Source organism: Salvelinus sp. IW2-2015, linkage group LG22 (genome assembly GCF_002910315.2).
Source record: "Salvelinus sp. IW2-2015 linkage group LG22, ASM291031v2, whole genome shotgun sequence".
In the NCBI taxonomy this organism is placed as follows: domain Eukaryota; kingdom Metazoa; phylum Chordata; class Actinopteri; order Salmoniformes; family Salmonidae; genus Salvelinus; species Salvelinus sp. IW2-2015.
Window position 1 is genome coordinate 31,053,610 of NC_036862.1, and position 15,654 is coordinate 31,069,263.

The 15,654-nt window shown below is 44.6% G+C and overlaps 1 protein-coding gene across 1 annotated transcript in view; it reads left to right on the forward strand.

Annotated features, from left to right (window-relative positions):
- The window catches only part of LOC111982717 (RNA-binding protein Musashi homolog 2), a 76,826-nt gene that overhangs the window by 3,217 nt on the left and 57,955 nt on the right, over positions 1 to 15,654 (forward strand). Inside the window, exon 3 of the mRNA XM_070433876.1 lies at positions 4,328 to 4,402. Within this exon, the coding sequence (XP_070289977.1) occupies positions 4,328 to 4,402 (75 nt within the window). The remainder of the gene's footprint in view (positions 1 to 4,327; positions 4,403 to 15,654) is intronic.

Sequence of the window (15,654 nt, forward strand, 5' to 3'; positions counted from 1 at the left end):
CACACACACACACACACACACACACACACACACACACACACACACACACACACTCTCTTCTCATATCAGCCCAACTCTATTGTTGGTTTCCAATTTATACAACAAGGATGTGATGACTGAGGAGTAAATGTGTGTTAATTTAAAGGGCGGAGCATCTGTGTGTGTTTGTTTGATTATGCAGGCCTGTCTAGCTGTGTTCTAGGTCATTCATTTGGCTGTGTAATTCATAAGTAGCCTATCATATGCAGACAGCAGAGCTGAGTTGGAGAGAATTAAAGTGTGTGTGAGTGAATGTGTTAATGTGTACATCTGTATGTCTCTAGAGACAATGGAATATGACTAAGTGGGTGCGTGAGTGCTTGCAAATGTGTGTGTTAATGCCGGTGTCTGTGTTCATGCAGACAACAGCAAGCACTGATAGACTTAGTTGAGTACAAACCTTGAGGCTGCATGACAGTTACCGGCTGACATAATTTCATGACCGCCATAGCCCTAGCTGGGCTGTTGTTTGTTCTGCTGACGAGGCATGGCTACCCCCAACGCGTGCGCACACACACACTCACACACACACACACACTCACACTCACACACACTCACACTCACACTCACACTCACACACTCGAATCCCAAGGTTCTGGCTTTTCTCTGTGTTAATCACCAATGTCAATAGAGCCCCACCAAACACACACACACTATCTCTCTTTCTCCGCAACCTCTTTAAAGGGAGGACGCTTTTATTTATTTTTATTTTTTAAATATTTTTTTAAATGTATGAGCATGGCCTTATTTCTATTACAGCATATTGGATGTCTGTCATTCATATTCCATTCACCCTGTTCAATGTAACATTGATAGGTTTAGGCTACTACGTGATACTCAAATTTTCATTATACCCGCCATGAGGTTGCTACAACCTAGCCTATGAATTAAAGTTTATAACCTAGGTGCACAAAGGTCGAAAGAAAAAAATGAGGTGACGAACAGTGACACATTCAATACCGCTTTGCACACTTGCCTGCATCTAGCTGATATAGGGTATACTGTAATCATTACTCCAACAGTTGCAAACGAGAGTTTCTATTGGACAAATTCAGGTATGTTTATCTAAGTTTAAGAAAAGTTTTTAATAGAATCAGCGGAATGAATACCCCCATGATCACACGTAAACACAGTTCACCTTTTCGCATCTATGCGCTCTCCTCCTCTCACTTTTTCCCTTTGCTTGTGACTTCAATGCACAACACATCAGCTGTATGTGACCAGGTGAAACAAACTTTCCAAGACAAACCATATCATAACAGCTACACACAGCCTACATCGTTGTCCCTATATTAGCTAAAGTAACATCATGGTCAACATAGCTAATAGGACAAACGTTAGTAAACCCACTACAATCATGCAGTAACGTTACAGTGTATAGTCAGTAAGCAGTTTACACCGGCGGGCCCCGGTGGCAATACATTTGTAAAACCAAAAGCTTACCTTGACTTGGAAGAGTTCCAGTGTTGTGTTGGATAGTCATGCTAGCTAACATAGCATCCCTCTGTTTGAGCCAGGTGTTTGAGTAGGCTAAACTAGCTAGCTGCATTTGCTAGCTAAGTAAGTGAAAGTGAAAATGAAAATGACTAAATATGCAGTACCATTAAAAAGTTTGGACACACCTACTCATTCCAGGGTTTTTCTTTATTTTTACTATATTCTACATTGTAGAATAATAGTGAAGATATCAAAACTATGAAATAACACATATGGAATCATATAGTAAATAAAAAAGTGATAAACAAATAGATTCTTCAAAGTAGCCACCCTTTGCCTTGATTACAGCTTTGCACATTCTTGGAATTCTCTCAACCAGCTTCACCTGGAATGCTTTTCCAACAGTCTTGAAGGATTTCCTTCAAAGAAGCTTTATAGCCTTCTTTAAATATCCTCACAAAAAAAAAGAAATGGAACACGTTCAGTATTTATTTATTTTCAACAATATATATATATATATTTGTTTTTAAAAACATTTTTATCCCATTTTCTCCCCAATTTTCGTGGTATCCAATCGCTAGTAATTACTATCTTGTCTCATCGCTACAACTCCCGTACGGGCTCGGGAGAGACGAAGGTCGAAAGCCATGCGTCCTCCGAAGCACAACCCAACCACTGCTTCTTAACACAGCGCGCCTCCAACCCGGAAGCCAGCCGCACCAATGTGTCGGAGGAAACACCGTGTACCTGGCCCCCTTGGTTAGCGCGCACTGCGCCCGGCCCGCCACAGGAGTCGCTGGAGCGCGATGGAGACAAGGATATCTACCGGCCAAACCCTCACTAACCCGGACGACGCTATGCCAATTGTGCGTCGCCCCACGGACCTCCCGGTCGCGGCCGGCTGCGACAGAGCCTGGGCGCGAACCCAGAGACTCTGGTGGCGCAGCTAGCACTGCGATGAGGTGCCCTAGACCACTGCGCCACCCGGGAGGCCCTCTTTTTCAACAATATTTTAATTGTAAATGTTATCAAGTTCAATGTGTGTCAGAACCTCATAGTAACCACTACATTGCATTTACCTCCAAGACTCTCTATCTTTCTTTGTCTCTCGCTCTCTCTCTCACACACAAACATATACAAATGCACAAAATGTGCACGTAAACTGCTGTTGTTGTTTGTGAGCAGGGATAGGGCTCTGTAGCAGGATTTAAACAACAGCTCATCTGCCTTCAAGTGTCTAATGAGACCCAGTTGGACTGTGACAGCTCCTGCCTCCAATCTGGCAACCGTACAAGAGCAGCATGTGTTGGGTCCCATCCCACTTTATTTCCGTCTTATCTTCCATCGTGACCAGGATGTGCTCCAACGGATCCAGCATGGCAAACACTGCTGATGTGTTTTTACCCCTTTTTCTCCCCAATTTCGTGGTATCCAATTGGTAGTTACAGTCTTGTCCCATCGCTGCAACTCCCGTATGGGAGGTGAAGGTCGAGAGCCGTGTGTCCCCCGAAACACAACCCAGCTAAGTCGCACTGCTTCTTGACACAAAGCCCGCTTAACCTGGAAGACAGCCACGACAATGTGTCGGAGGAAACACCGTACAGCTGGTGTGCATTGCGCCCGGCCCTCCACAAGAGTCACTAGTGCATGATGGGACAGGAACTTCCCTGCTGGCCAAATCCTCACCTAACCCGGCCGACGCTGGGCCAATTGTTTGCCGCCCCATAGATCTCCCGGTCGTGGCCGGCTTCGACAGAGCCTGGACTCGAACCAGGATCTCTAGTGGCACAGCTAGCACTGCGATGCAGTGCCTTAGACCACTTTGCCACTCGGGAGGCTGATGTGGTGTTTTTTTAACACTCACTCACTCTCTCTTTCTTTCTTTCTTTCTTTCTTTCTTTCTTTCTTTCTTTCTTTCTTTCTTTCTTTCTTTCTTTCTTTCTTTCTTTCTTTCTTTATCTCTTCTCTTCTCTGCTCTCTCTCTCTCTCTCTCTCTCTCTCTCTCTCTCTCTCTCTCTCTCTCTCACACCACACACACACACACACACACACACACACACACACACACACACACACACACACACACACCACACCACACACACACACACACACACACACACACACACACACACACACACACACACACAACAGTTACGGCTCTATCGGAAGCTATGAGAATAAGGACTGGCGGAGCTAAAGGAGCACTTCTCCTCAGCGAAGATGGCACAATTTAACAAGATTGCAAGTATATTCCCAAATAGCAGACTCAGTTTGTTTTTGTCGCTTTTGGAGTGACTTTTTACAATCACTCAATCATATTTCCCCTCGCCTGTCCGTCTGTGGTATCTCTGCGGGTATTACCGCCCGCCGCGCACCGCCTGTAGGCCTCACACCTCAGAAAGACCCTGCGTCTCTCTAATCCATAATGTCCTTGCACAAATCTCATCCACTCATTGTCTTGCAGCACCGTGTCGTTCATGATCGATTAGCCGGGGCTCTAAAAGAAAGGTTATCCATCAATAACAGTGTAGAGGGGACAAAAAACCTGGACAGATCCAGACACCCTGTTGCCATATAACCCTGGGAGCCTGCGGGGGGACGAGGGGACATCTGGGAGGAGGAGGCTGGAGAGCATTGCAGGCTGAGACTGGGACACTTCTGATGCTCATCAGCTAAAACTGAGCCTCATGACTCACGTGCTATCTAGTGTCAGCAGCAGGGTTGTGTGTGTGTGTGTGTGTGTGTGTGTGTGTGTGTGTGTGTGTGTGTGTGTGTGTGTGTGTGTCTAAAGTGATGGGAGGCCAAGATGGTTTAACACAACTCCTGATTGTCCTCTCTCTCTCCCCCCTAGGTTACCCAAACATTGTAGCAACGTACGGCCGTGGATACACTGGTTTTGCCCCAAGCTACAGCTACCAATTCCCTGGTAAGTTCCATCTTTTTAGGCACTGTGTGCTTCTCTGCCTGCCTGCTGGGGTGGGGTAATGGACCTCTGTTGGTTCACACAGACCCGCCTCCCTCCACGCACACACACACACAGAGAGTTTGGCACACAAACAAAAAAATCAAATCTCACACACACAGTGTTCTCTGTCTGATCTCAGCTGTGTTCCTGAGGATGATTATGTGATATTGTAATGCCATGTCACTCTCTGTAACCCAAATGGCTTCAGTAAGGGATGAATTCCTTCCTGGCACCCACTCACCGCATCATCACTCTGCCAGCTATTATACTGTGGAAAAATCCAATCTGCCAAATGTGATTAGATAAGGTAACATTATGCAGTTATTTCACCATTCACTTCCCTCTAAAGATCTCTACAATGGGAAATGTCAGGGTTGAGCCTAAAATGTGCCAACAGCACTTGACGGTGATCCACGGTTCAGGCTTGATTTCATGCCTTATTTCAACATGTTATGAGTGGCCTGTGTCCTCTCTGCCGCTTGGTATCACTATACCCAGATTGGCATGGTGCCAGTGGGAGAGAGTGACTGTCACCATGCTAGGGACTGCCATGACGAGATGGTCCACGATTATCCAGCCTGCAGGGAATTTATATACACATATACAGGAGGGGAACAAGCAGTGTTTCAATGTGGAGTTGTTTTTCTTGTGGATGGTCAATTTAATAGTTGAAACCTATCTTTCTAATAGGAGTCAGGTAATGTTTGTTTAGATACAGTTTGATACACCAGTGTACTCTACTAATAATGACGTGGGATCTTTGGCGATTTAACTTCAATTGTCTGAAATGTTACATTTTGATTGTGGTCTGTAGCTGTTGATCTTGTGGCCTTAGCCCCATGCTCATACGAAGATGCAAGAACCCACTGCATCTGTGAGCAATGTCAAACGTCTGTTGAGTATGGAGTGGAGAACATCAGTACAGTATTGCAGCAGGTTGTTGTCTCTATAATCACAGCATCTCGGTGTACTCTTCAGCGGCAGTGTGAACGCGTGTCAAACGGAGTCGCAAACACCCGAGTTCAGACGGAATATTACAGAAACAGATGAATAAATGAATGGAGGGAATTAATAATGAATGGGTGTAAATTGGCGAGGTGCTGGTGAAATCATCCAGCACTGTGACTATACCAGGGGAAAGGGATTAAAACAGGGGTGTCAAACTCATTTTTGTCCAGGGTCTGCATTTGGTCTTCAACAAGGTCTGGAGGGCCGCACTGAAAATTGGTTATATTTACGCTGCGTAAAACTTTTGACTGTCTAGCTGTCTAGCTCTCCCATCCTTCCTCCTCCCCTCTCTCCTCCTTCTCCTTCCTCCTCCCCCTTCGTCCTCCTCTCCTCTCTCCTCCCCCTCCCTCCTCCTCCTACTCACACAGATTAACAATAAAATGAAAAGACAAAAAGCAAGAACAAACCCTCTAGCTGGAGGGACCCCAGCAGATCTAGTGCTATCTGTCATCAGTCCAGGCCTTGGTTTCGCTAGTACACAGGCACTGTGTGACATTGTTAAAAGGGCTGTTTGCTCTGAGGTTAACTTTGCTGCCTTCCTTTAATCCGCTGGCTCTGTCTGTAAAATGATCTTGCCTCAGCACCAGGAACAATGTGGCCCTTTTTTCTCCCTGTGATTGTCAGATACTGTAGTGCCAAACAACCTTGGTATCGGACATGTAAGGTGAAAAGCCTTTTTTCCCTCCTTGTAGCGTAGGGAGATTTAGCATAAAGCTCACTCTGCTTGGGAGGTTAAAAATGGACTGTTGAAAATGAGAGGAGATGCACTGCCCGCAATCCTCACAGGAGACAGCTTCAGAGGTCAAATGGAGGTGTGTGTGTGCGTGTGCATGCGTGCGTGCGAGGTCATTTTACCATGGCCTATTTCTCATCTCACACGTCTCCTGATTCAAAAATGATTTGATAGAATGTTTCCTGTGTTATGGCTATTGTAAAGTGTGCGTGCACATTGCTAAAGCAACAATAAGGATGATGAGACAACAGTGTTTACAATTCGTGCTGCGTGCCTTTTTGTATTTTCTTAATTTTTTCCCGCTACATTCCCCCTTTGCCAGTTCTAAGAAACAGCCATTTTAGAGCAATTGGATGATGTGGCAATAGCGTTTCTATTTCACTTCTTTACTGGTTCAAATGGACCTGGTGCGAGACTTACCAAAACAAGAAACACTTGAAGGGAATATCATGGCGTCTCTCTCTGTAGACTCTCTCTCTCCTCTCACCTTCACAGCAGCCAATTGTCTTGTTGTCTTTGTCACATCCCATTTCTGGCGTCTGACGTGCCTGCCGCTGATGAGAGCTGAAGGATGTGGTGGCGGTGAATGCCAAGGTCACAGCCTCTTAGAGCACTTCCTGTGCCATGGCTGTGTAATAAAGCTCCCTCATCCCTTGCTCCTCTCCTCCATTTACCTGGCTCTTCTTTAAGGGGGAAGGGAATTGAAGCTTCACTTTTGATTAGAGCCTAATCAGTTATGCAAATGGGAGGGGAACCATCAAGGGGTTTGCCCCCATCAACCTCAAACACACACACATGCAACGCCCACACACACACCCGGGGCCCCACAGCCTGAATTCAGACAGCTACACACTGCGGCTAAGGGAGATAGAAACCAAACAAACAACAAATAAAACACCTTTGGTGCCCCTCTGTTTCTCTGTGCTTTCTGGCCTGGCCATCAAGAGAGTGAAATACCTGCTGTGCTCTGTTTAATAACTACCCGAACCATGCTGGGCTCGCAGGTCGGTCTGGCTCTGTTTAATAACTACCCGAACCATGCTGGGCTCGCAGGTCGGTCTGGCTCTGTTTAATAATACCCGAACCATGCTGGGCTCGCAGGTCGGTCTGGCTCTGTTTAATAACTACCCGAACCATGCTGGGCTCGCAGGTCGGTCTGGCTCTGTTTGCCCCAAATCACTAGGTTGGACAGAGAGGGAGAGAGTGATGGAGGGAGATGAAGAGAAAAAAGGAAGGGATGGGGAAAAAAAGAAACTCACATTCAAGGTCAAAAAATGCAGCATCAGCAAATAGACCTGTTCCAACGTAGTCATCAGTTAGACAGCCAAGATCATGGATCGTAAAAAACTGAAAGGGTGCCTGTAAACTGAGAAAGAGCACGTTCTACATTGTCACCTCACTCAAAACTTCCTATTTTTTGGGAGGCTAAAACCATGATTTGATCAAACAGTAAAGTGCATTATCCTCATGATTCCTGTAATTAAAGTGTCTGCCTGTCGCTGTGCCTGCTATGATGAGCGAGCAACTCCTCTCCCCCCATGGGTTCGAGCGAAAAATGCATTCTGAATTGTATAACATTTAAAAATGCAATTGTGGGAAAAACACAGCTTTGGAAGCTTCATCCCAAGGTCCTGTCAAATAGAGAAGGGTCTCAACTTTCTGTAGGTATAATTTTTATTTCTCAACTCTCAATATTCAGCTCTTTAGCAACTTTTTTACAACCAAGATATTTGATATCGCTTTGAGATATGGAGCAGCGCGCGTGTAAAATGAGCACCGACCATTGCGAGGGCATAGACCTCATTGGGTAGTAGGCCACAACTGCAAACCGGGAGGGCATGGAAGCGAGCGCACCCATAACTACCAGGACCAACACACACCGCTCACAGCATGAAACTACCCATAACTACCAGGACCAACACACACCGCTCACAGCATGAAACTACCCTGAACTACCAGGACCAACACACACCGCTCACAGCATGAAACCAAACTACAAAACATAAATAGCGAAACACAAAACATACAATAATCCCATCCCCATCCTGACCCCTGATTGGAAGACCTAAAACATTTATACTGTACATTTGTGTATATAATTATTCCAACACTCATCAGTTCCACCCTTCAGACAGCCACTGATCAACCCATCTTTCCTAGTAAATCATAATTCTACCATTTCCTCTCGCAATGCATCCCTCCATTCTCCCATGGTGTCTCACTAGTGACTTGAACCTCCCCATTGCAACATTTCTGCCCAAATTGCCACAAAAATAAGTGTTTTACCCAAGAGCACAATGATATTTCCTGTTGACTGACTGTGGTCCTTCAAATCCCCCAGCAATACTGTTTGCAGGTCCAACTGCACCCTGATATTATGGCATAACAACCATTCCTGGACCTGACTCCAAAAACAAGCTACCCGTGGGCAGTACCAAAAGAGATGCTCTATTGATTCTGTTTCTGTATGGCAGAGTCTGTACCGGTCTGACTGTTGAATACCCCATATACTGAGCATTCTTTTTGTAGTGAGAATTTTATATAATAGCTTAAATTGAAAATAACTAATTGAAGCATCAATTGTTGTTTTGTATATCAGTTCATATACCCGATGCCATGGTATTGGGACATCGAAAATCTGTTCCCAACTATACGGAACGAAAATATAAACGCAACCGGTAACAATTTCAAATATGTTTTTCAACTACTTTCAGTTCATATAAGGAACTCAGTCAACTGAATTAAATTCAGTCGGCCTTAATGATGGATTTCACTTGACTGGGCAGGGGCGTAGCCACGGGTGGGCCTGGGAAGGCATAGGCCTACCCACAGAGGAGCCAGGCCCAGGCAATCAGAATACGTTTTAAAGGGGCTTTATTTTACAGGTAGAAAAACCCCTCAGTTTCATCAGCTGTCTGGGTGGCTGGTCTCAGACGATACCGCAGGTGAAGAAGCTGGATTTGGAGGTCCTGGGCTGGCGTGGTTACACCTAGTCTGCGGTTGGCAGGCCGGTTGAACGTATTGCCATATTTTCTAAAACGTCGTTGGAGGTGGCTTATGAGATAGAAATGAACATTAAATTCTCCTGCAACAGCTCTGTGGACATTCCTGCAATCAGCATGCAAATGACACTCCCGCAACTTGAGACATCTGTGGCATTGTGTTGTGTGACCAAACTTTTTATTGTCCCCAGCACAAGGTGCACCTGTGTAATGATCATGAAGTTTAATCAGCTTCTTGATATGCCACAGGTGGATGGATTATCTTGGCAAAGGAGAAATGTTCACTAGGGATGTAAACAAATTTGTGCACAAACAAATGTATTCCTTTCACTTTTAAGTACTTTCCTTTTCCATTTTTTGTGGCAGAGCTGCAGTGAGTTGGTTCTAATTTGACATCTCCACACACATGGATTAATTGGTTGTATAACATAATTATACCGTCGTTGTTTACAATTTCATTCACAAACATGATAACTTTCTTATACAGTGCATTCGGGAACTATTCAGACCCCTTGAATTTTTCCGCATTTTGTTACGTTACAGCCTTATTCTAAAATGTATTAAATCGTTTTTTCCTCATCAATCTACACACAATAAATAGCCCATAATGACAAAGAAAAAACATGTTTTCAGAATTTTTTGAAAATATATATATAAATAAACTGATATCACATTTACATAAGTATTCAGACCCTTTACCCAGTACTTTGTTGAAGCACCTTTGACAGAGATTACAGCCTCGAGTCTTCTTGGGTATGACGCTACAAGCATGGCACACCTGTATTTGGGGAGTTTCTTCCATTCTTCTCTGCAGAACCTCTCAAGCTCTGTTAGGTTGGATGGGGAGTGTCGCTGCACAGCTATTTTCAGGTCTCTCCAGAGATGTTCGATCGGGTTCATGTCTGGGCTCTGGCTGGGCAACTCAAGAACATTCAGAGACTTGTCTCAAAGCCACTCCTGCGTTGTCTTGGCTGTGTGAGTATGGTCGTAGTCCTGTTGGAAGGTGAACCTTCGCCTCAGTCTGAGGTCCTGAGCGCTCTGGAGCAGGTTTTCATCAAGGATCTCTCTGTACTTTCCTCTGTTTATCTTTCCCTCGATCCTGACTAGTCTCCCAGTCCCTGCCGCTGAAAAACATCCCCACAGCATGATGCTGCCACCACCATGGTTCACCGTAGGTATGATGCCAGGTTTCCTCCAGGCGTGACGCTTGGCATTCAGGCCAAAGAGTTCAATCTTGGTTTCATCAGACCAGAAAATCTTGTTTCTCATGGTGTGAGTCTTTAGATGCCTTTTTTGGGAAACTCCAAGCAGGCTGAAATGTGCCTTTTTACTGAGGAGTGGCTTCCGTCTGGCCATTTTACCATAAAGGCCTGATTGGTGGAGTGCTGCAGAGATGGTTGTCCTGGAAGGTTCTCCCATCTCCACAGAGGAACTCTGGAGCTCTGTCAGTGACCATTGGGTTCTTGGTCACCTCCCCGACCAAAGCCCTTCTCCCACAATTGCTCAGTTTGGCCGGGCGGCCAGCTCTAGGAAGAGTCTTGGTGGTTCCAAACTTCTTCTAGAATGATGGAGGACACTGTGTTCTTGGGGACCTTCAATGCTGCAGAAAGGTTTCGGTACCCTTCCCCAGATCTGTGCCTCGACACAATCCTGTCTCGGAGCTTTACGGACAATTCCTTCGATCTCATGGCTTGGTTTTTGCTCTGACATGCACTGTCAACTGTGGGACCTTATATAGACCGGTTATGTGCCTTTCTAAATCATGTCCAATGAATTGAATTGACCACAGGTGGCCTCCAATCAATTTGTAGAAACATCTCAAGGATGATCAATTGAAACAGCATGCAGCTCATGCTCAATTTCGAGTCTCATATCAAAGGGTCTGAATACTTATGTAAATATTGTATTTCAGTTTTTTGCAAAAATGTCTAAAAACCAGTTTTTGCTTTGTCATTATGGGCTATTGTGTGTAGATTGATGAGGAAAATGTTGTATTTAATACATTTTAGAATAAGGCTGTAACGTAACAAAATATGGAAAAAGTCAAGGGGTCTGAATATTTTCAGAATGCACGGTACATTATCTTCAAGAAAATTGGTTTATCCTCTGTCAGTAGGGAAAGGGGGATACTTGGTCAGTTGTACAACTGAATGCCTTCAACTGAAATGTGTCTTCCGCATTCAACACAACCCCTCTGAATCAGAGAGGAGCGGGGGCTACCTTAATCGACATCCATGTCTTCGGCGCTCGGAACAGTGGGTTAACTGTCTTGCTCAGGGGCAGAACGACATATTTTTACCTTGTCAGCTCGGGGATTCGATCCATCAACCTTTCGGTTGCTGGCCCAACGCTCTAATTGGAGTTTAGCCATATCATTTGCTGTAGTATAGATTCTGCCTACTCTGGAGGATAAATTTGGAATAGCCAACTCTGTTTAGCTTCATTTAACAATAAGGATACTTTAAACAGGGCTCCATTGTCAATCCACCAGAAATTTATAGTTTGAATCTGTATAACAGCAAAGAGACCCCTTTTTAACATCAGATGTGCATCTCTTAGTAGCCTACTGGAAAACCAGTTTTGGATTTAGATATAGTTTTGGTATAATAGAAGCTTTAAGAGAGAGGTTTAATGCCTTGATATTTTTTTTGCCCTCAACTCATATTCATTATATACATAAACCCATTTAACGTCATCTGGTTTTCCATTCCAAATAAAATGAAATAGTTTTTGCTTGAATTTGAAAAAGCATTATCCTGGGGTCGGTAGAGCCATGAATAGATAAACTGTAATATCACTAGAGAATGAATCAGTGTACTTTTCCCATAGATGGACAGGTGTTTCCATTTCCATGGTTTCAAGATCTTAGCTACGCTACATGACCAAAAGTATGTGGACACCTGCTCATTGAACATCTCATTCCAAAATCATGGGCATTAATATGGAGTTGGTCTCCCCGTTGTTACTATAACAGTCCCCACTCTTCTGGGAAGGCTTTCCACTAGATGTTGGAACATTGCTGTGAGGACTTGCTTCCATTCAACCACAAGAGTATTAGTGAGGTCGGGCACTGATGTTGGGTGATTAGGCCTGGCTCGCAGTTGGCATTCCAATTCATCCCAAAGGTGTTTGATGAGGTTGAGGTCAGGGCTCTGTGCAATCTCGACAAACCATTTCTGAAACAGGAAAGGGCCTTCCCCAAACTGTTGCCACAAAGTTGGAGGCACAGAATCGTCTAGAATGTCATTGTATGCTGTAGCTCACTAGTTCACTAGAACTAAGGGGCCTAGCACGAACCATGAAAAACAGCACCAGACCATTATTCCTCCACCACCAAACGTTACAGTTGGCACTATGCACTGGGGCAGGTAGCGTTCTCATGTGATCCGCCAAACCCAAATTCGTCCGTTGTGTCAGGACCCGGTGCGAGAAACAGTCACTAATAATTGGCAGAACCCAGAAGATGAGGCAGACACAGCAGTACTAGAGATGGTGGTTTAATAAAAAATAGATATCTTCCAAAATACAAAAGAAAATCCACAAAGTGGTAAAAACAGCAAGGGAAAAAACAAACCTCAAAAGACCAATCCAAAAATACACGAGAACAAAACCAGAGAACCTCTGGAAAATCCAACAAGAGAAAAATGTTCACAAAGGCTGGGGCTGGGTGCTAACATACAAACACTGAGCAAGGAACTAAGGAACACACAGGGTCTAAATACTAACAAGGGAATGACTTACAGGTGCAAACAATAATTAGGGCAAGAAAAACAAAAAGGTACAAAAAAGGTGCAAGGGGGACATCTAGTGAACAAAACCAAACAGTCCTGGCCAAAACCTGACACGTTGGACTGCCAGATGGTAAAGCGTGATTCATCACTCCAGAGAACGTGTTTCCACTGCTCCACAGTCCAATGACGGCGATCTTTACGCCACTCCAGCTGTCATTGTGCATGGTGATCTTAGGTATGTGTGCGGCTGCTCGGCCGTAGAAGCCCATTTCATGAAGCTCCCGATGAACAGTTCTTGTGCTGACGTTGCTTCCAGAGACAGATTGGAACTCGGTAGTGAGTGTTGCAACCGAGGACAGACAATGTTTAGGTGCTACTCGCATCAGCACTCGGCAGTCACGCTCTTTGAGCTTGTGTGGCCTACCACTTCACGGCTGAGCCGTTGTTGCTCCGAGACGTTTCCACTTCACAATAACAGCACTTACAGTTGACTTGACTTGTTGGAAAGGTGGCATTCTATGAAGGTGCCACATTGAAAGTCACAGAGCTCTTCAGTAAGGCCATTCTACTGCCAATGTTTGTCTATGGCGATTGCATGGCTGTGTGCTCGATTTTATACAACTGTCAGCAACAGGTGTGGCTGAAAAAGCCAAATCCCCTAATTTGTAGGGGTGTTTACATACTTCCTGCTTGGAGGTGTTAACTTATTTATTGAATACCTCAGTAGTCTATTTATCATACTTCTTAATAAAGCACTAGGAATTACTTCATAAGATGATTACTCATGATTTGGATCCGGCAAAATCATATGCTGGTGCCACTTATTGTAAAAGTTAGAGGCCTGTGACACCAGGGGAACATGCTAGTCTGGAGCCCTGTAATAGTAATTAACACTTACAGTGGCTTGCGAAAGTATTCACCCCCCTTGCCATGTTTCCTATTTTGTGGTTGGTTTGTATCATTTGATTTACACAACATGCCTACCACTTTCAAGATGCAAAATATGTTTTATTGTGAAACAAACAAGAAATAAGACAAAAAACCTGAAAACTTGAGCGTGCACAATTCCACTCCCGAAGTCAATACTTTGTAGAGCCACCTTTTGCAGCAATTACAGCTGCAAGTCTCTTGGGGTATTTCTCTATAAGCTTGGCACATCTAGCCACTGGGATTTTTGCCCATTTTCAAGGCAAAACTGCTCCAGCTCCTTCAAGTTGGATGGGTTCCGCTGGTGTCCAGCAATCTTTAAGTCATACCACAGATTCTCAATTGGATTGAGGTGGATTGAGGTCTGGGCTTTGACTAGGCCATGTTTCCTCTTAAACCACTCAAGTGTTTCTTTAGCAGTATGCTTAGGGTCATTGTCCAGCTGGAAGGTGAACCTCCGTCCCAGTCTCAAATCTCTGGAAGACTGAAACAGGTTTCCCTCAAGAATTTCCCTGTATTTAGGGCAATCCATCATTCCTTCAATTCTGACCAGTTTCCCAGTCCCTGCCGATGAAAAACATCCCCACAGCATGATGCTGCCACCACCATGCTTCACTGTGGGGATGGTGTTCTCGGGGTCATGGGAGGTGTTGGGTTTGTGCCAGACATAGCTTTTTCCTTCTTGGCCAAAAAGCAACATTTTAGTCTCATCTGACCAGAGTACCTTATTCCATATGTTTGGGGAGTCTCCCATATGCCTTTTGGCGAACACGAAACGTGTTTGCTTATTTTTTTATTTTTGCAATGGCTTTTTTCTGGCTACTCTTCCGTAAAGCCCAGCTCTGTGGAGTGTACGGCTTCAAGTGGTCCTATGGATAGATACTCCAATCTCCGCTGTGGAGCTTTGCAGCTCCTTCAGGGTTATCTTTGGTCTCTTTGTTGCCTCTCTGATTAGTACTCTCCATGCTTGATCCGTGAGTTTTGGTGGGCGTCCCTCTCTTGGCAGGTTTGTTGTGGTGCCAAATTCTTTAAAAAAAATTCAAACAGATTTAATGGTGCTCCGTGGGATGTTCAAGGTTTTTATAACTCAACCCTGATCTGTACTTCTCCACAACTTTGTCCCTGACCTGTTTGGAGAGCTCATTGGTCTTCATGGTGCCGCTTGCTTGGTGGTGCCCCTTGCTTAGTGGTGTTTCAGACTCTGGGGCTTTTCAGAACAGGTGTATATATACTGAGATCATGTGACACTTAGATTGCACACAGGTGGACTTTATTTAACTAATTATGTGACTTCTGAAGGTAATTGGTTGCACCAGATCTTATTTAGGGGCTTCATAGCAAAGGGGGTGAATACATATGCACGCACCACTTTTCCATTTCTTTTTTTAATTTCACTTCACCAATTTTGACTATTTTGTGTATGTCCATTACATGAAATCCAAATAAAAATCCATTTAAATTACAGGTTGTAAAATAACAAAATAGGAAAAACACCAAGGGGGATGAATACTTTTGCAAGGCACTGTAGGGTAGGTGACAGGCGCTAATTAAGCAATAAGGCCCGAGGAGGTGTGGTATATGGGCAATATACCACAGCTAAGGGATGTTCTTATGCACAACGCAATGCAGAGTGCCTGGACACAGCCCTTAGCCGTGGTATATTAGCCATATATCATAAACCCCTGAGGTGCCTTAAAACCTCTACCGACCCCCCCTACGGGATCCGGGATCCTCCTCATCAGAAACGCTGACTAGCATAGCCTAGCCTAGCGCCACAGGGAATATCATATAATATAATTTCATGAAATCACA